General features: G+C 37.9%; 6 protein-coding genes, 1 non-coding gene and 1 pseudogene across 8 annotated transcripts in view; 5 read left to right on the top strand and 3 right to left on the bottom strand.

Annotated features, from left to right (window-relative positions):
- LOC104726778 (protein LEAFY-like) lies at nucleotides 545-3,183 on the bottom strand. Its single transcript, XM_010445718.2, has 3 exons — nucleotides 2,694-3,183; nucleotides 1,874-2,280; nucleotides 545-1,039 (listed from the first exon to the last, which is right to left on the bottom strand). Exons 1-3 carry the CDS (start codon nucleotides 3,145-3,147, stop codon nucleotides 623-625), a joined length of 1,278 nt encoding a protein of 425 aa, XP_010444020.1. The 5' UTR covers nucleotides 3,148-3,183; the 3' UTR covers nucleotides 545-622.
- Nucleotides 5,253-8,107, top strand: LOC104726777 (probable beta-1,4-xylosyltransferase IRX10L). 2 transcript variants are annotated; one of them, XM_010445717.2, is made up of 5 exons: nucleotides 5,253-5,393; nucleotides 5,551-5,693; nucleotides 6,149-6,537; nucleotides 6,998-7,239; nucleotides 7,413-8,107. In XM_010445717.2, the coding sequence occupies exons 2-5, from the start codon at nucleotides 5,588-5,590 to the stop codon at nucleotides 7,924-7,926; spliced, it is 1,251 nt and encodes a 416-aa protein (XP_010444019.1). In that variant the 5' UTR covers nucleotides 5,253-5,393; nucleotides 5,551-5,587; the 3' UTR covers nucleotides 7,927-8,107. The 2 variants fall into 2 exon arrangements, with proteins under 2 accessions (XP_010444019.1, XP_010444018.1); XM_010445716.2 differs by having other exon boundaries at nucleotides 5,544-5,693.
- On the bottom strand, nucleotides 8,168-10,018 carry LOC104726776 (annotated as a pseudogene).
- TRNAY-GUA lies at nucleotides 8,219-8,303 on the bottom strand. Its single transcript is given in 2 exon segments — nucleotides 8,219-8,254; nucleotides 8,267-8,303. It is a non-coding gene; the product is annotated as a tRNA-Tyr (tRNA).
- Nucleotides 13,202-15,127, top strand: LOC104726771. The gene is made up of 4 exons (XM_010445709.2): nucleotides 13,202-14,095; nucleotides 14,180-14,329; nucleotides 14,432-14,683; nucleotides 14,799-15,127. Exons 1-4 carry the CDS (start codon nucleotides 13,202-13,204, stop codon nucleotides 14,928-14,930), a joined length of 1,428 nt encoding a protein of 475 aa, XP_010444011.1. The 3' UTR covers nucleotides 14,931-15,127.
- LOC104726770 (calcium-binding mitochondrial carrier protein SCaMC-1-like) overlaps nucleotides 13,689-18,995 on the top strand; it is a 21,023-nt gene continuing 15,716 nt past the window's right edge. Inside the window, exon 1 of the mRNA XM_019232707.1 lies at nucleotides 13,689-13,784. The gene's annotated coding sequence lies outside the window, so the exon portion shown is untranslated. The remainder of the gene's footprint in view (nucleotides 13,785-18,995) is intronic.
- The window catches only part of LOC104726775, a 16,160-nt gene continuing 10,957 nt past the window's right edge, over nucleotides 13,793-18,995 (top strand). The window contains exon 1 of the mRNA XM_010445714.2: nucleotides 13,793-13,968. The gene's annotated coding sequence lies outside the window, so the exon portion shown is untranslated. The remainder of the gene's footprint in view (nucleotides 13,969-18,995) is intronic.
- LOC104726772 overlaps nucleotides 16,694-18,995 on the top strand; it is a gene marked incomplete in the record, with an annotated part of 3,281 nt that continues 979 nt past the window's right edge. The window contains 4 exon segments of the mRNA XM_019232709.1: nucleotides 16,694-16,837; nucleotides 17,300-18,196; nucleotides 18,280-18,429; nucleotides 18,515-18,754. Coding sequence (XP_019088254.1) covers nucleotides 17,306-18,196; nucleotides 18,280-18,429; nucleotides 18,515-18,754 — 1,281 coding nt within the window.

Raw genomic sequence — 18,995 nt, 5'->3', positions numbered from 1 at the left:
ATATATTAAAATTTTATTTTAAAATATAAAATATACAAAATTTTGTATAAAATAAAATTGTCTATTGTTATAGCACGGATACTTATCTAAAATCATTAACAATATAAAACTTACAAAATATGTATCTTTTTCAAGTCATTATATTTAACATATGATTTTATTGCATAATGTTTTATCCAAAACAAAATTTAAAAACAATCATATAAATTATATTTTATATAGAAATTACAAGATACATAAAATGAATTTCAACTCGTGCTAGAGCACGAGTCTTTATCTAGTGTTATTTATAGAAGTAGCACTCTAATTAAATTACTCTGATTAAACCTTAAAATATGTTATTATAATGTTTTAGTGTAACTTTTTTTATCACAAACCCTCACATTTCTTTTGTTTCTTTTTCTCTGTGGAGAAGTATATACGAATGGCTTACTTTCAATGATCAAATTGCCTCGATATTGAGAAAGTTGGTTAAACTAGGGGTTGTATAACATTAGCAAAAACAAAAGTGGTTGACAAAAAGAATAACAAATTAGCCAAAAGGACTAATTAAACTAAAGACTAATAACTAATTAGGAATTTTAGGATAACGAATAAGTAAACCGCAACAACCCAAACCAAACTAGAAACGCAACTCGTCGCCGCCGCATCCACCGCGTCCAGACGTTGACGATCCCGTACAGCTAATACCGCCAACCAAAGCCGCAGCCGCAGCCGCAGCAGCCGCATTGTTCCGTTCCAAATGGCAAAGCTGACGCAGCTTAGTGGGGACATACCAAATAGAGAGGCGAGGGTGCGCGTTAAAGACGGCGTCTATATCCCAGCCATGACGACAAGCGATGTTAACAAGTGGCTTGTAACAAGCCTGACGCCACGAGCCAACGTTCTCGCCGCGTTCTTTAAACGCTCTCCGAAGAGCGTTTGAAGCCTCTTCGTCTAAGCAGTGGAGAGCATAACAGTGGACGTAGTGTCGCATTTTGGGCTTGTTTATGTAACTAGCTCCAGACTTCTTCGCGTACCTAAACACTTGGTTCGTCACCTATATACACATTAAACACAACATAATAAATCAAACAAAAAAATTATTAAAGAGCAACTATATATATATAGAGATCACAAAATTAATTACTTGTTAGTCTAGACAAGTAACTGCACCCAAGAAAAAATGATAAGCAAAATATTGAGCCCAATAAAATTTAGAAAGAAAACAAATAAAATTAGAATTTTTTTTTTGTTTTCTGGTTATGATTTGTAAACCTCAGTTTTTAATAACGTGCGTCTGTACAAGCAAAGCAATGGCACAGAGCTCATGGATTCTGTACTATCATCACTAGAGGAAAGAAGACCCTTTATTATCCGCTGGGCAATAGCTTGTTTCATAAATATAATATAGAAACAAATATCCCTATTAATTGTCGAACAGTCCTATACGTATGTGTGTGAATGCATGCAGAAATTGTATGTAACGAATGAGGATATCGTATCTAACAATCTCATGTCGTTTTAGCCAAAAACAACAGAGTCCTTTCCCTAACTCGACACGTCTTCGTACGGTTTACTGTCAAAATTTTAAATTGCAATCTAACTAATATTTATTCTGAAGACATGATGGTAACTAAAAAGAAAAACAAAATATCAGAACCTATAAATCTATGCCAGACATAGCAAAATTGAAAAAAAAAAAAAAAAAAAAAAATCCTGAACTCGTGACTTGTCAAACTTACTTTTAGAACAGCTGTCCATGATTATAGCTATAGTTTCCCTACCATACCCCATTAATTCCGACACAATTTTATTTTGTTTTCTTCTCATAAAGTAAATGAACGGTTAGGATTAGATCATTGAAGATAAAAAAAAAGGAATCGAAAGATACCTTGGTGGGGCATTTCTCGCCACGGTCTTTAGCAATGGTCTGAACCTGAAGAAGGAACTCACGGCATTGTTCGTACAAGTGGAACAGATAATCTAAACCGTTCTTTTTGCCACGTGCCACTTCCCCAGGCTCCGTCACGATAAACGGATGCTCCCTCTGTCTCTCCGTCCCCAACCCACCACTACCTCCAACTCCTCCGTTACCGTTATCCATCCCCTCGTCATCCTCACCTTCGTTTCCGTCATCGTCGGTTTCAACTGATGCCACCATTGGTTTCTTTCTCCTTCTTTGCGGTTGCAGTTTCTTCATCTTTCCTTGACCTGCCTCCCAATAACCGCCGTTATTTCCCGCCGCATCTGTCTGGTCTTGCTGCTGCACCGGTTCCTCTGATAACCCTGTCCAATCATCTACATATATAACTTGTCACTATAACATTATTTTATTTTTAATCAAGTTTATGCGTATACTCTTTGAGTTTCCTACTATACACGATACTAATCCTCGTACTTCTTGCACTAGGTCTAATCAGTTATAACCAGACTACCACTTCATACACACTAGCTCTAAATAATGCTATCAATTATGCATTTTTTATTTATCGTTAGACATACATATATGATATATGTGTATTTTTTATCAGAAGCTTAATCATAAAATTATGTAGATCACAACTATCATCCAAAAAATATCGTTGCTGATGTGTTTTTGGGAAGATTCATAAATCTGTTTCTACTAGTCACGTGAACATAGATATATAGAACAGTATTATATATATATATCTAACGTGCGATATTTTTATATGTATGCAAAATCACTGTACCTTCTTGGGAGAGGGCATCAAGAGCGAGATGAGTACCGGAATCGCCTGGGGCGGAGAGTAGCAAGTGACGGCGTCTAGAAGATTCCTCCTCTTCCTCTTCTTGCAATCGTCTCCGTTCAGCTCTTACGGCAGCTTTGATACCGTACCGTTCACCAACGAGAAGCTCCCATCTAAAGATATGAGAGAGACTATTCATCATCTCCTCAAGCTCCTCGTCCTTCATACCAACAAGCGTGCTCGCCGTAAAACCCAACTCTGCTATCTTCGCCGCCGTGTAGAAACGTATACCGTAAGCACCAAACAGCCCCTCTAAGCCACCGAGTCGCATCCCAAAAGCCGCCGTCTGAGGTGTTGGCGGCTGTTGCTGAAGAGGAGGAACCGGAGATGGTGCTGGAACCATTGCTCTCGTTGGGTTCCACCGGAATATGCCACTCGTGAAACCTTCAGGATCCATAGTCTCTTTCTCTCTCTCTCTCTCACTCACTCTCCTTTTTTTTTTTTTTTCTTTCTTCTCTCTCCTTCTTTACTCTGTTTGAGCTGATTGCTTTATTGTAAAAATGACCACTCGAGCAACTTCTATATATACAACAGTAAAGAATCTAAAAAATAAATACTAGGTTTTTGTGATATTCTTTTTTTATATCGTTGTTTTTGCAATAAAGCATTTATGTGAAGATATGTGTCTTGCTGGGAAATTGACAGTTGGGACTTAACAAGTCAAACTTTTTCCTTTCATCGACATTCTTCTTCTTCTCTACTCTGATTATGACCATTCGCAATTTGACACGTAAGAATATAAAATGATTAGGGTTTCTACTGTGATGATCCTCTCCTCTGTTATTGTTTATATATATATATATATATATATATATATATTCAAATCATCCGCATCTTTGTTTGTAGTTGCGCATATAGTTTCCAACTTATAACTACTTAAAAATATGATATGAACTCAAATTTGGCAATATTATATTGTTTATTTGTAAGTTATATAGAATACGTAACATTTAAACTTGTATTACGTATACTAACACTGTCTATGTACCTTGTCATGACAAGGTACCACACACTCTTTCCCTTGTGGATCATTCGGATACTTTGAATGAATCCGTTATCCATATAGTACGTCTTATCCACAAGTTACAATTTTTGCGATATAATAGTTTTGATATGATAAGAACTACCAGCACTTCTCGTGACTAATCACTGAGATTTTTAATTTAGCAACCAAAAAAATTGACATTATATTAAAAAAAAATAGTTATTTTTAGATTGTGGATTATATATCATTGCAAATTATAAAATTTTAAAAAGTTTTCTGATTTTCTTAATACAAAAAAGTTTTATATGTGTTTTAAAAATATAAACATTGATTTTTGGATGGTGGGTTTTTATATAGTAAATAACAGTTACATTGTATTTTAAAAAACCTGATTTTCTTATATACAAAAAATGTGTTTTAGACTTTTAGGGCATAGGGGTAATTACAAATTACGGAGATGACAACACGTAAAGGATCGTAGAAGAGATTAGACCCAAAGTTTGTGGGATTAGATGGTAGACTGGAAACACACCTGACCCCTCTCCCGTTTGGAATTTGCACTTAGCATTTACTAATATTTTTTATGTTTCTCATAACGCAAATAAATAAAAGGTCTCATATATTGTAACGAAAGGTTACATTTATTATAGCAAAAAATTATTTACAAAAGTGAGAAAACCTGGATCAATCAACTTTTAATGCCAACAATTATATCATACTACAATAATGTATATTTGGAAAAATGGAACTTGAAATAGGATTGGACATTGATTACGTAACTTGGGGAAATAAACAGTGAACACAAAGAATAGTGTTAAAAAAAAAAACATAGGAAAATTAGCCGAAAATAAAAAACTTTAGTGTTGGAAAGTTAGCCAATGAGGAAACGACAGGTCAAATCGGAGTTCTGAGATCAGTCTGTGTAGTTTTTGTATTTGACTGTCTCACTCTCCTCAGTTTCCTCTCTTACCTTTTCTTTTTTGTCCTTTCTCTCTCTCTCTCATTTCCTTTTTCTTATTAAATCTTTTAACATTATTACTACGCGTATAATAAGTAAGTACATTGTATAATAATAATATCATCACCTTCATCATTGCGAGTTGCGACTTGCGGTACTCTTAAAATACTGTTCTCACCACTGTTATTTAACTGTTGGAGTTTTAGAATCCTGAAAAGATTGAATAATACTCCTAACGCCCCCTATTACTACCCTATTCTCTCAGTCTCTCACCACTTTCATACGATTTTTCTTTTCTAGTGGATATATTATTAGTGTTTTAAAATTAATAAACAAATTTGTTAGCAAAAACAAAACAAACTGTAAAATTTTACCTTTGGGCCGTTTTATTAATGGGCTTACTTTTACAGTTTATTTCTCGGCCAGCCAGTCCATTACGTCGTTATTATTATAAATAATAATATTTTTAAAGTGGCTGACGTGGACTGGTCATCTCACCCCAACGACTTCTCTCTCTCTCTCTCTCTCTGAAGAAAATGGGATCCCACCAAAACGACGTCGCATAGGCCATAGACGAATCTTTCTTTCTTTCTTTCTTTCTTCTTCTCCCTTTTTTTCTTACTCGTTTCTACGCATCTTCTTCAAAAATGAGAATCGCTGTGATCTCGCTATCAACTCTGGGCGTGATCTAGCTAAATCGGTTGGTGAATTTTATATCTCTGTTCCAGTTTCCAAGTCTCAATCTCGTCCAACTCTTTTCTTAGCAACTTTTTTTCTGACATTTCAACTGTTCTCGCCGATCTTTATATACTTTATATGTTTTCCTTCCGATAATCTGGGATTTTGAAAGATCTTAGGTGGTTCTCTGGGAGGGGGAAAGCAAGAGATAGAAAAATGAAGCTATCGAGCTTGGTTTTGATCTTCATTGTTTGTAACCTCACTTTCTCGACGATTTCTGCTTTCCGTCTGAGTCGTAGTCAACCAACTGAGCGAATTTCAGGTGATTTATATCTTCCTAACTGTGAAGAGAAGCTTCATCTATGGATTCTAGTGATTGATTTCATGGTTTTTGTTACTTGGATTCAGCTCTTTACTTCGAGTTCTAGGGATTCTCAGTATGTGAGTTTGTGTGGTCATTAGTTAGTTTGTTAATCGAAATGAAGACTAGGGTTTCTTCTTTTTAGTAGAGGTTATCTATGGATTATTCTAATTGAATCTGGGGAAAAATGTTAAGTAGGATGAACTATTGATTTGTAATTTTCTTATGGCCAATTAAAGCAAGATTCATGCCTCAATTAGCCGATTCATTATCTTGTTTTTGAGCTTCTACTTATTATAGTGCAGGTTCTATAGTTCAGCTATACAGTTTAGTTCATTGCTTGTGGATTCAGTGTTTTGATGTTCAAGCAGAATCATGTGAAAATTGAAGTGTGTGTCTGTTTTTTTTTTTTTTAGGTAGTGCTGGTGATGTGTTGGAAGATGATCCTGTGGGAAGACTGAAAGTCTTTGTTTATGAGCTTCCAAGTAAATACAATAAGAAGATACTTCAGAAAGACCCGAGATGTCTTAACCACATGTTTGCTGCTGAGATATATATGCAGCGTTTTCTTTTGTCTAGCCCAGTTCGAACACTTAATCCCGAGGAAGCTGATTGGTTCTACGTTCCTGTCTACACCACTTGTGATCTCACTCCTAATGGTCTTCCTCTCCCTTTTAAATCTCCACGAATGATGAGAAGTGCCATTCAGCTCATCGCTTCAAACTGGCCTTACTGGAATCGCACTGAAGGAGCTGACCACTTCTTTGTCGTGCCTCATGACTTTGGAGCCTGTTTCCATTATCAAGTAAACAAAATATCTCTCTTTTACTTCCTATCCTAAATTCCTAATTTGGCTTTTGCTTTATCAATGCGTCTTACACTATTGGTTGTGTGCCAATGTTGAACTTGCTCTCTGAATTGTTTCCAGTCCTGCAACTTGTGAGTTGATCACTGTTCCATACAACATCTTAACTGAATTCTTAGTCATGTCAACAAATTCCGATGCATTTCTGTTTGTGTTTGAAAAATCCATGCTGAGTCCTCGGGTTAAGTTGTGCACTTGTTTCATCATGGTCTCACGTATAGTTCCTCGTGGACTAAACTAGGAACCAAAAGTCTATAACTAGTGTTCAGTAGATCTTAATGCCTACATACTCATAGTGCCAATTAACTTGTAGTAATCCTGAGCAGTGATACAAATATATGTACCTGCAATGTTGCTAACCTGTCTTAAGTAATATCTTGTTTGTGTTTGACTGTGGCAGGAAGAAAAGGCAATAGGAAGAGGAATACTAACCTTGCTTCAACGAGCTACACTGGTGCAGACATTTGGTCAAAGGAATCATGTTTGCTTGAAAGAGGGTTCAATCACTGTTCCTCCGTATGCTCCACCACAGAAGATGCAGTCACACTTAATTCCTGAGAAAACTCCTCGATCCATCTTTGTTTATTTCAGAGGATTGTTTTATGATGTGGGAAATGATCCTGAGGGTGGCTATTATGCGAGGTAACTTTTTCTTATGAGAATGCTTAGCTATGTTCCAAAACTTTTCACAAATCACCTGAAACAGTTAATAAATTACTTTACTGATTTGTAATTGTGGATATAAAACTTAATAAGGCAATGAAGATTCATCGACTGTTTATTAGTAGTGATGTTTTGTTTTTCAATGGGTCCAGAGGCGCACGAGCAGCTGTATGGGAAAACTTCAAAGACAATCCGCTGTTCGACATCTCAACAGAGCACCCAACAACATATTATGAGGACATGCAGAGAGCAATCTTCTGCTTATGCCCGCTTGGATGGGCCCCATGGAGTCCAAGACTGGTGGAAGCCGTGATCTTTGGTTGCATCCCTGTGATCATAGCAGACGACATTGTGTTACCTTTTGCAGATGCGATCCCTTGGGAAGATATTGGTGTATTTGTGGATGAGAAGGATGTTCCTTACTTGGACACAATACTCACATCGATCCCACCAGAGGTTATACTGAGGAAACAGAGGTTATTGGCAAACCCATCGATGAAACAGGCGATGCTGTTCCCACAACCGGCTCAACCAGGGGATGCGTTTCATCAAGTGTTGAATGGGTTGGCTCGTAAGCTGCCTCATGAGAGGAGTGTGTATCTGAGACCAGGTGAGAAGCTGTTAAACTGGACAGCAGGACCGGTCGCTGATCTGAAACCTTGGTAAGGACCAGTGTTGGAATTTGATTGAATTGGTTGGTTGGTTTTGTTTCTTCTTATGTCTGTATTTTGTAGATTCAGAACCTTTTTTTGTTATATAGAAAGGAAAAGCTTCATCATTGTAATGAAAACTTGAATCCTTTTGAGAGAGTCTAATCTAGAGAGAAGAGCAAAAGAAAATTCGTCTTCTCCTTTCGTTTTAAAATTTTTTACCATTCCAGTTAAAGTGGGAACTGATAAGAACAAAGGGGTAAAACGGTCAATTTATATCATTATTGGAAAAAATAAAATTTGAAGACTCCGACCTGCCGGAATCGAACCAGCGACCTAAAGATTGTCTGCTAACACTACAGTCTTCCGCTCTACCAACTGAGCTAAGGTCGGTTACTGATTATAACCCCAGACTAAAAATATTTAATCTAAACAGGTCTTAATTAGTTGTGACAAACCAAACACTAATGACAACTCATAACCATTATTAGCTAAGACCTGCTTAGATTGACGTTCCAAAACCTTTGACACTAAACGAAAGCAACAGAATATATTCAAACTTTCAACAACCTCAGAAGTTGATCTCACGTCTCTCTGCAAAGAATTTTCCAGTCACCGCCTCTTCAGAAAGAACCAGGGTAAGCCAAACTCCGGTATCAGCTGCATCTTCAGGTGGCATATTTCCGGCGTAACCAGTCATCGCAGTCTTCACCCAACCAGGACAAAAGCTGTTAACATAAATCTTCTCTTCCTCTCCTCTTCTTGAAAGTTCTTTTGCCAAAAGTCTTGTGTAAGCATTCACGGCAAGCTTAGACATGGAGTAGTCGGTGAATGTCTGAGGCCACCCTCCTGATTCCCAAGTTCCATCTTTTACTTGGTTGATGAATTCAGAGACAGTTCTGTCTATAAGTTCCTCGGTCAGCAAAATCTGGATTGCTTAACTGATCTCTCAACTCTACATTTGCAAGTCTCTGCAATTCGTACGGATCATATAATGGCATGAGATTTACAAGATTTTCCTCTAACAAAAATTTTAAGTATTAACAGCGAAAGAGTTACTTACATTACGTCTTCCGTTAACTCTACCTAGCCGCGAACTAACGTTAACAATACGAGCGCCATAAGGAGATGGTCTCATCAATGGTATCATAGCTTTTGTCATGTTTTTGGTTCCTAAGTAGTTAGTAGATATAACTGTCTCAGCAAATTCAACCGAATTATCTGAGCCGAGATTGTAGTTGACACCTGCATTGTTCACCTGAAACATACAGTGTAACACAAAAAAATGTGTATAAATCAATCAAGGTAAACAGACGAATGATTCTCTACGGACTACGATAACGAATCGATAAAGAGGATCTTACGAGAATATCTAAACCTCCAAATGTTTCCTTAATCCAGCAACCAAACTCTCTAATGTACAAAGCGTCCGTGACATCAAGCTGATGAAAATCAATCTTGAGACCTTGTTCTTGGTCCCTCAAGGATTTAACTGCTTCAAGGCCAACATCCACGTTTCTGGCTGTAAGAACAACCGTCAATCCATGACCTGCAAGCTGTCTTGCAATCTCGAGTCCAATTCCGCGGTTTGAACCGGTCACCACTGCTACATTTTCACAAGAACACCACCTAAAATTCTCACAAGTCACAAAAATCAAGAAGAGGGCTTCAAAGGCACAGACTTTAATTTTCAGTTTCTCCAAATCTATATAAGTACCAAGAATGCTAATTCAATCTGCTCAATACTCATTAAACAATGCTGTGAGCCTGAGACTATCGCGAGAGTAAGTAAATGACGATACAAAGCAGCCGAAGGATTGGAGAAATTAGGTTGGAGTATTGATTCATTACCTGTTGTGGTCAGAGTAAGGGATCGCTCGAAGGAGAGAGATCTCCTGCATCCTCTTCTCTCTTCTTTCCCGCGCTTTCTCCTTGTTCGTCATCGTCTTTAACTTACTCCGTCGCCCTCCTCCGTCCCTGGTGGTGTTGGGTGTACCGTTTGTCCTAGTCGTGCCCGTAGGGAAATCAAATTTCGTCATGAGGACCTTCAACTTTTATCAATACCCCATATTAGCCCAAATACTTTTAGGTGGTCCAACTCTAACCCAAATCCAATGTTAACCAAAGATCTCATATTTTAAATACAGTACTTTACTCAAATCAAGTAGTATTGGTTCTCTATATTTATAATCTCTTCATTAAAAGAGTTGTAAATCATTGGTTATCATATTTTTTTTAATGTATATACTCTATACTAAAAGAGTTTTAAATCAAGTGTTATCAATTAAAGTCCAATGTTATCCATATTGTTTGGTAGATTTTCACAAATTTTTTCCATTACTTGAAAAGATTTCAATTGACTTTTAAACTGATTCCATATGTATAGCAATCAAAAAACAACTTTGCTAACTTGAGATTTCACTATTCTATTTTATTTTTAACTTTCACGTCAACAAAGAAATACACGTACGTGAGTGACGTTACGTCTTTATTTTCTTATCTATCTTAAATTAGATTTCCGTTTCTCCTTCATTTTGAGACTAAATTAACTAATTAAGTAATTATGTTGGTTTTTATTGTGGGTTTGATGTAAGAAAGATTACTCTAACCGGGTTACCGATGAAGGAGGAAAATAAAAACCGGGTTTGTGACGACAGTGAGGACGTCACTGGGTTACTCGTGTCAGGTAATAACGAAGCTCGCGTCCTTTACGTCTCTGCGCTTATGGTGCACACCACAATTTTTCGTAATTCCAACAAGACATTTTTTTGGTTAATGTTAAATTTATACCAATAAAAAAGGTCTACATTTTATAATGGAAACCCAAAAACACGCTAAACTCTAGAAAAAGAGAATAATGGAACAGTTAAAAAAATATATATATTGAGTTTAAGTCAAATTTAAAACTTGGCGAGAGATACAACCAAAATAAAAACTAAGTAGAGAGTCAATAGAGGGATCCTCCGGCGAGAAGTAAATGAGACAATTGCGCATGGTGCGGTCAATGAGAATCCTGGTAGCGGAGACGGATGTTTGTGAAGCTGAGAAGATTCGGTGATTCCGCTCCTTCCAGATCATGTAAATTGCAACTTGCAAGAGGAGCTTGAGAATTTTGCTGGCATAGAGAAGTGGGGACGACTGAACAGTGAGCACCCAACCGGTTGCCGCCGAAAGCGAAGATGGAGGCTTCGGCGAAATACTCCCCGCAAGATCAACCCATATAGCCTTTGAGTACTCGCAGTCAAAGAACAAGTGAGCATGAGAGTCCAGACCCGACTCACAGAGGACACAGGATAAAGGGACATTCATTCCCCATGTCCTGAGTCTATCTCTAGTCGTGAGCCTACCTTGCATCGCGAGCCACTGAATGAAGGAGAACCGGGGAACGGATTCCTTGAACCAAACAGTTTTGTACCAAGGCATGGTCGGCGCTCTCTCGTATTTATTGCCATGTACCACGAGTGGAGAAAGTGTTCGAGAAGGTACATGATGGTTGCCTCCATTGAAAGAAGTCCTGACCTCTTCCGGGGGAAGGAGGGACGATAGTAGACAAGCAAATCTGGAGTTGCTCAGCTTGGGAAGATCTAGCACTTGGAAAGAACCATTGCCCGTCACGCGTAGCTTCATAGACTGAAGCTTCCTGGCGGATACGCAGCTCACGAGGACCCATAGGACCAAAAAGATCAATGAAGGGCCCTAGATTGGTCAAGGAGTCGTACCAGAACAGAGCATTGAGCCTGTTCCTGACTTGACACCTAAGAAGTTCCTTCAGAGTGGGTTTAATTTCAATCAGCTTCCTAACATTCCAAGAGAGAAGAGGAGAGATATCCATAAGCCAATAGCTCCTCCTCCCAAAGATGTTATGATCCAACCACCGAACCCATAGAGACCCTGACCGTGAGAAAAGATACCACACTTTCTTCAACCTGAACACAGCAGCAAAGTCCTCAAGCGACCGAATACCCAGACCCCCTTCCTACTTTGTTTTGCAGATATCTTTCCAGGCAACGCGCGCCTCTCTGGCCGAATCCGTGGCATTCTTCCAAAGAAAAGCAGAGCACATGGAATCAACCTTCTTATAGAAACCTTTGGGAAAGACAAACACTTGACTCCAAAAGGTGACCTTCCCATATATAACTGAAACAATCAGCCGTATCTTACCAGCATAAGAGAGGTACTTCGCAGTCCACGAGTGGAGATGGGTTGTTATCTTCTCCAAGAAAAGCTGTAAGGACGCCATTGTAAGCTTTGTAGGGCTTAGAGGAAGACCCAGGTAACGTGTTGGGAACTGACCAAGTCTAACACCGATTAGACTGGATAACGCTGATGCTTCTAACTCATCAAAACCACCTAAGAAGAGCTCTGACTTCGCTGGGTTCATATCCAAACCTGACAGTTGACAGAACTGCTAAAAAATGCCAGTAATCCCAAGCAAAGATTGGTCAGCTCCATCAGAGAAAACAAGGAGATCATCAACAAATGTCAGGTGAGTTAGTTGTGGAGAGAGACACAACGGATGTGCAGAGAACACGCCCTCCACTAAACCCTGATCTAGCATACGAGAAAGCACCTCCATGACCATTATGAAAAGATACAGAGAAATGCAATCTCCCTGCCTTAAACCCTGCCTCCCTTCAAAGAAACCCGTGAGCTCACCATTAATAGAAATCGAAAACCTTGGCGTAGATATGATAAATAGAGAGATAACTCTCGAATTGCACTTCATTCATTCCTAAAGCGGGAAAACGTCAGTCATCTCTGTTTTATCCAAATTCTTACCCACGTAAACCTCTGTCTCTCTCTCTCTTTTATCTATATCATCTTTGTTTCTTTTGTGTTTTGATTTTGCAATTGAATCTTGGTTTTGGGATATCGAATTGGACTCCAGATGATAGTTCCCGAGTGGATACGTTGAATCTCCTGGTTAAGTTAGGGTTCAAGTGGTTTTGATAGTTTAATGCCAATCAAAATCAAACGAAGTTAGGTTTAGAGTGTTTTGAGATACTTTAATGATAGAGATTGATGAAAGTTTAGAAATGGAAGAATTGTATATTGACTCTCATGAGAATAGAGTTACAATATACAAGCATATATATAGGAATATCATTTAACCTACTTTCCTAACTAGTGAGATCATATAGAATATTTACAAATCATTCACATAATTATAGTAGATTTACATATCTTCTAGATATTCTCTTATATTTAATCCCATGTTTATGATTTTTACCAGCTAAATCACGTTACTACTTACCTCTCTATTTATATGATCTTCAAACAGGGGAGATAATATGGCTCGTTACCGCAAGAGATCGTTAATCTTGTTCTTAGCTCTTGCTCTGCTCGCATCATCGAGCCAAGGCTTTCTACGGACAGAGAATAAGATAAAATCTGCAGTCTTTTTATCACCAAAACTGGCGATGAATCCTGGTTCTGTTTCAGATGCTTACTTCTTCGACATCGATTTCCCAAGAGGGCATATCGGCCTCAAAAGTTTCGATGCTGAAGTAGTTGACGAAGCGGGCAACCCCGTCCCTCTGCATGAGACATATGTCCACCACTGGGTTGTAAAACCTTACTATGTGCGTAAAGGTTCCTCTACGCTTCCACAGCAAGAAATGTTTAAGAAGCAGGGAGTTTCAAGTCAAGATCCCGGAAGCAATCTCGATTCGAGATCGTCGGATATTATTTTTGTCAACAACGGAGGGTTGTGCAGGAGTAGACTCAGACACTACTACGGGTTAGGATCAGAAACCCGCAAAACCTCAACGTATCTTCCTGATCCTTACGCAGTTGAAATCGATAATCCTCAGGAGAGACCTGATGGTTATGAATTCAAATGGCTTCTCAACCTTCACGCAATAGACACGAGAGGTGTGGAAGACAGGAAAGGATGCATAGAATGTGTTTGTTATCTCTATAATGTAACCGTTGGTGAGTACGGTCGTGCTATAAATCCTGGATACAAAGGAGGTTTATACTGCTGCTACGATAAGACTCAATGTCTGGTGAAGAGCGGATTTGACAACGGGAAGAAAACAAGAAATCTGTATTTGAAGTATACTTTGAGATGGGTTGATTGGGACAACACGGTTTTGCCCGCTAAAGTTTATATTCTCGATGTTACAGATTCTTGGAAAAAATCAGAGGGATCAACAGGAGATATCCAAGAACATAATTGCCATGTCAGTAAAAAATTTCCCTATCTGCTTAGTTCTGTTACTTGGAGTTCATTATCTAATAATTTAGGGTCTTTTGTGCTTTTTCAGGTAGAATACGAGGTGAAACCGTGCACAACCAGTGGCGATGGATGCATTGATGTTAAGAAAAAGAGCTTAATGATGCCATTTGATGGGTATATTGTCTACGGCGTAGCTCACCAACACGCGGGTGGTATCGGTGCTGCTCTGTACCGAGAGGTAACGTAACCTGATTTAGTTTAAGCTAGCTACAGCAAAAACGAAAAGATTGAAAACATTTTTGTATTGAATTGAGACGACTTTTGTGTTTGTGGATATCAGACCGGTGAAGGAATATGTACTTCGATGGCTAAGTATGGCAATGGAGTTGAACCTGGAAACGAAGCTGGTTACATTGTTGGAATGACGTCTTGTAATCCTGCTGATCCAGTGAAAGTGAGCTATGGAGAGACATTGACTTTAGAGGTTAACTACAGTAGTGCCGTTGGTCATACCGGAGTTATGGGAATCTTTTACATGATCGTTGCTCAGCAGTTGCCTGAACCAGAGAGCTCCTTGCCTAATCTTTTTCAGGTAACTAACTACCGGCCGGTACTCAATATTGGTTTAATTCAAACCAGTTTCAATACATATAATGTTTGGGAGATATTGCCATACTGACGTTAATGGATATGTTACTTCCTTGTAGGCACCTGTGAGAAGCGTGAGCTTTTTAGCATATTTGGCCGTGACGGTGGTGGTGGCGGTAGTGGTTCTAATAGCCGCCGTGATATACAGGAGACAGAACCGGGAAGATGGTTACCAATCTCTTACTACTTGAATAAAAGAGTGAACCATCACGATCGAACTACATATGAAAGTGAAGTATGTTTGTATACGAAGAAATAAAATAAAAGATAATTATTTTGTTGTCATCTTCCTTTGATGTGATGTGATATTATTTCTGTAACAGTTGGAGCATCATGTCTTTTAAAATACAATGATATTATTTGTAATTTAGTTTAATTGTTCCTTGTTGAACTTCGCCTTTTTAAGTTACGTCACCTATATATGGATATGTAGATTATACCTACAAAGAACAAATTACATATCTTATCCTTTTCAACAACAATCTCCAGAGTTTATCTTGACATGGCAAATGAACAAACATATCTAGGCGTTTGCACTTTTAGTATATATAAAGAAACAGTAAGAAAAAGAACATAATTAGGCATATTAATTTGAGACAACGTGCACCAACCTAACCAAACAATTATACTTTGAATTGTGGCCTAAAAAAATGGTATATGGTTAGTGGCTTTGGCCATTTTACCTATTTTTTTCTCTAGGTCAGCACGGCTTAAGTGCTAACACACGTAAATAAGAATAAGTACAACCCAACAAACCAACGTCAAAAGCCAAACTAAACCGGAGAACTGAAACAGAGGTAAAAGGAGAACCAACAACAACACCCTATAGCCGTATTAATGGTTTTCTGTTCTCATTTGGGATTGGGAGATTCGATTGGATAAAAATGTATGGGCCCTTATAATGGTAACGTGGAAACTAAAAAAGAAAAACGTGGAAGTAATAATAACCAATCAGAATTCGACGACATCTGATATTTTAATTTTCCTGTCTTTCTTTTGGTCTTTTTAATTATTATTTCGGTCGTTTATTAACCATCACACATTATAAATATCTTCTGGCAGTTGGGTGGATAAAAAACCGAAATCCAAAAAAGCAAACCGAAATAAATGGTTTGGTTTGGTTATAGTTAAGTCTAAAAATCCGTTTGATTTTTATTTTAATTAACCATTTGGTTTAGGTTTGGTCTGGTTAAAAACCGTAAAACCAAATGATTTTTTTGTTTTTTTTAAAAATTTTAGGATAATTAGATATAATTAGTTTCTCCAACTTATAAATTTATATTATATAACAATATCAATAATTTTTTTTATTGGGCTTATAGTTATTGATCTCCAAGTTTTTTTTTTGGTTTTTTTTTCCTGGTTTTCTTTTCAATAGCTTTTACTTTTTAAAAGTTTAAATTTCAATTAAGTATTTGAGTTTACAAGATTATATTTGAATTCTACTTTTTTTTTAATTATGTTTAGGTTTTACTTTTATGCTTATTTTTTTATTATGTAAACTATCTATTTAAAATTTTAAAGTATGGAATAACCGTTAAAAATCGGGACCAAACCGAAACCAAACCAAACCATGATACGTATGGTTTTTATATGGTTTCATTTTTGATAAAACCGAAAAACTCATAAACCGAAAAAACTGAACCGTAATCAAACCGAATTACATATGGTTTCTATATGGTTCAATTTTTATAAAACCAAAAAAATTGTAAACCGAAAAAACCAAACCAAAACCAAACAAAAAAACCGAACGCCCACCCTACCGGCACGACAATAACAATTGAAAGAGGAAAATGAACCCCCGGGGTCTGTGACGACGTGAGCACATGATCATTTGTTACTTGTTAGTACACGTGTTAGGTAACAGCTGATGCTGGCGTCCTTCCATTTTTNAATATATATATATATATATATATATATATATATATATATATATTACGTCTCTGTGATTACTGAGCACAATTTGTTATACTCACATCACATGATATAATAAATAGATATAACTCTCGAATTCGTTTTTCTTCTTCTTCATTGGGCGAGACACTTCATTAATTACAAGCGGGAAAGTCTTCTCTGTTTTTATCCGTTTCGTACCCAGGCACGTAAACCTCTCTTTATTTCTCATCTTTGTTTCTATCTTTGTTTCCTGTAATTGATTTCACGGTCAAGTTTTTTTTGTTTGGGTTTTGGTTGGAAAGATTGTTCCGAGTGGATACGTTCGAATTTTAAAAAGTCATATTTATGTCTGTGTCTCTGTTTATGGATGGTCTGAAACCAGGGGTTTCAATTTCTGATTTTTCGTGTTCGAGTTTTAATTTTAATTCAGGATGATCTGAAATATTAGCTTCCCATTTACATGTATTTTGAGTCATGGGTTGCTGGAAAGTTTTTAAATTTTGGGGTCTCTTTTATACAAGCAACCATGTATCTTCTAATTACCTAAGTAGGGTTCAAGTGGTTTTGATAGTTTGGTTCCAAAAAAGTTAGGTTTAGAGTTCGAGATACTTTATCAGTTTATCCAATGTTTACTTACCACTCTATTTATATGATCTTGAAACAGAGGATAATGGCTCGTTACCACAGGAGATCCCTGATCTTGTTCTTAATTCTTGCTCTGCTCGCATTAACCACATCACCGAGCCAAGGCTTTCTAGGTACCGAGAATAAGATAAAATCTGCAGTCTTTCTCTCACCAAAACTGGTGACGAGTCCTGGATCAGTTTCAAATTCTTACTTCTTCGACATGGATTTCCCAAGAGGGCATATCGGCCTCAAAGGTTTCGATGCTGAGTTAGTTGACGAAGCGGGCAAACCCGTCCCTTTACACGAGACATATCTCCACCATTGGAATGTCTATCCTTACTATGCGCGTAAAGGTTCTTCTAAGCTTCCACGTCAAGAAATGTTTAAGAATCACGGGTTTTCAAGGAAAGATCCCGAAACCAGTCTTGATTCGACATCGGATATTATTATAGCTAAAAACGGAGGGTTGTGCATGAGTACACTCATATACTACTTTGGGTCAGCATCTGAAACCCGCCATACCTCCTCGTATATTCCTGATCCTTACGCGATTGAAATCGACAATCCTGAGGAAAGACCTGATGGCTATGAATTTAAATGGCATCTTAACGTTCACGCAATAGACACCAGAGGTGTGGAAGACAAGAGAGGTTGCTTAGAATGTCTGTGTGATCTCTATAATGTAACAGTCGATGAGTACGGTCGTGCTTTAAGACCCGGATACAAAGGAGGTTTAGCTTGCTGCTATGATAAGACTCAATGTCGGGTGAAAAGCGGATTTGACAATGGGGAGAAAACAAGAAATTTGTATTTGAAGTATACCTTGAGATGGGTTGATTGGGACAACACTGTTTTGCCCGCTAAAGTTTATGTTTTCGATGTTACAGATTCTTGGAAAAGATCAGTAGGAGATAGCCAAGAACATAATTGCCATGTCAGTAAGAACTTTCCTATCTGCTTGATCCTGTTACTTGGACTTCACTCTCTAACAATTTTAGGGTATTTGTGCATTTTCAGGTGGAATACGAGGTGAAACCGTGCAAAAGCAATGGCGATGGATGCATTGATGTTAAGAAAAATAGCTTCATGATGCCATTTAGTGGGTATATTATCTACGGCGTAGCTCACCAACACGTGGGTGGTATCCGTGCTGCTCTGTACCGAGAGGTAACTAGATCTGGTTTAGTTTAAGGCTACTTCAAAAATCGAAAAGATTGAAAACATATTTGAGACTCTTGTGTTTGTGGATCAGAACGGTGAAGGAATATGTACCTCGATGCCTAAGTATGGGAATGGAGTTGAACCTGGAAACGAAGCTGGTTACGTTGTTGGAATGACCTCTTGTTATCCTGCTGATCCAGTGAAAGTGAGCTATGGAGAGACATTGAGTTTGGAGGTTAATTACAGTAGTGTCGTTGGTCATACCGGAGTTATGGGACTTTTTTACATCCTCGTTGCTCAGCAGTTGCCTGAACCAGAAAGCTCCTTGCCTAATCTTTTTCAGGTATAACCCACCCGGACTCGTTACTGAATATCGGTTTACGTCAAACCGGTTTCAGTACACATACTGTTTGGGAGATATTGTGCCATGTGATTACTATACTGACGTTAGTAAATACGCCACTTCCTTGTAGGCACATGCGGAAAGCGTGAGCGTTTTAGCATTTTTGGCTGTGACTGTGTTGGTGGCGGTAGTGGTTCTAATAGCCGCCGTTGTATACAGAAGACAGAAC

This window comes from Camelina sativa, chromosome 11 (genome assembly GCF_000633955.1).
Source record: "Camelina sativa cultivar DH55 chromosome 11, Cs, whole genome shotgun sequence".
Lineage (NCBI taxonomy): Eukaryota > Viridiplantae > Streptophyta > Magnoliopsida > Brassicales > Brassicaceae > Camelina > Camelina sativa.
This window is presented reverse-complemented; position numbering and strand designations above follow the sequence as displayed.

Bases quoted from the DNA above. Each gene is read 5' to 3' on its own strand.
- LOC104726777 (XM_010445717.2), top strand. From the start codon at position 5,588: ATGAAGCTATCGAGCTTGGTTTTGATCTTCATTGTTTGTAACCTCACT. The intron at 5,694-6,148 runs GTGATTTATATC...TTTTTTTTTTAG, and splicing joins ACCAACTGAGCGAATTTCAG to GTAGTGCTGGTGATGTGTTG. The intron at 7,240-7,412 runs GTAACTTTTTCT...CAATGGGTCCAG, and splicing joins GAGGGTGGCTATTATGCGAG to AGGCGCACGAGCAGCTGTAT.
- LOC104726771 (XM_010445709.2), top strand. From the start codon at position 13,202: ATGGCTCGTTACCGCAAGAGATCGTTAATCTTGTTCTTAGCTCTTGCT. The intron at 14,330-14,431 runs GTAACGTAACCT...TGTGGATATCAG, and splicing joins GTGCTGCTCTGTACCGAGAG to ACCGGTGAAGGAATATGTAC. The intron at 14,684-14,798 runs GTAACTAACTAC...ACTTCCTTGTAG, and splicing joins CCTTGCCTAATCTTTTTCAG to GCACCTGTGAGAAGCGTGAG.
- LOC104726778 (XM_010445718.2), bottom strand. From the start codon at position 3,147: ATGGATCCTGAAGGTTTCACGAGTGGCATATTCCGGTGGAACCCAACG. The intron at 2,281-2,693 runs GTACAGTGATTT...TTATATATGTAG, and splicing joins TGATGCCCTCTCCCAAGAAG to ATGATTGGACAGGGTTATCA. The intron at 1,040-1,873 runs GTATCTTTCGAT...ATGTGTATATAG, and splicing joins GCGAGAAATGCCCCACCAAG to GTGACGAACCAAGTGTTTAG.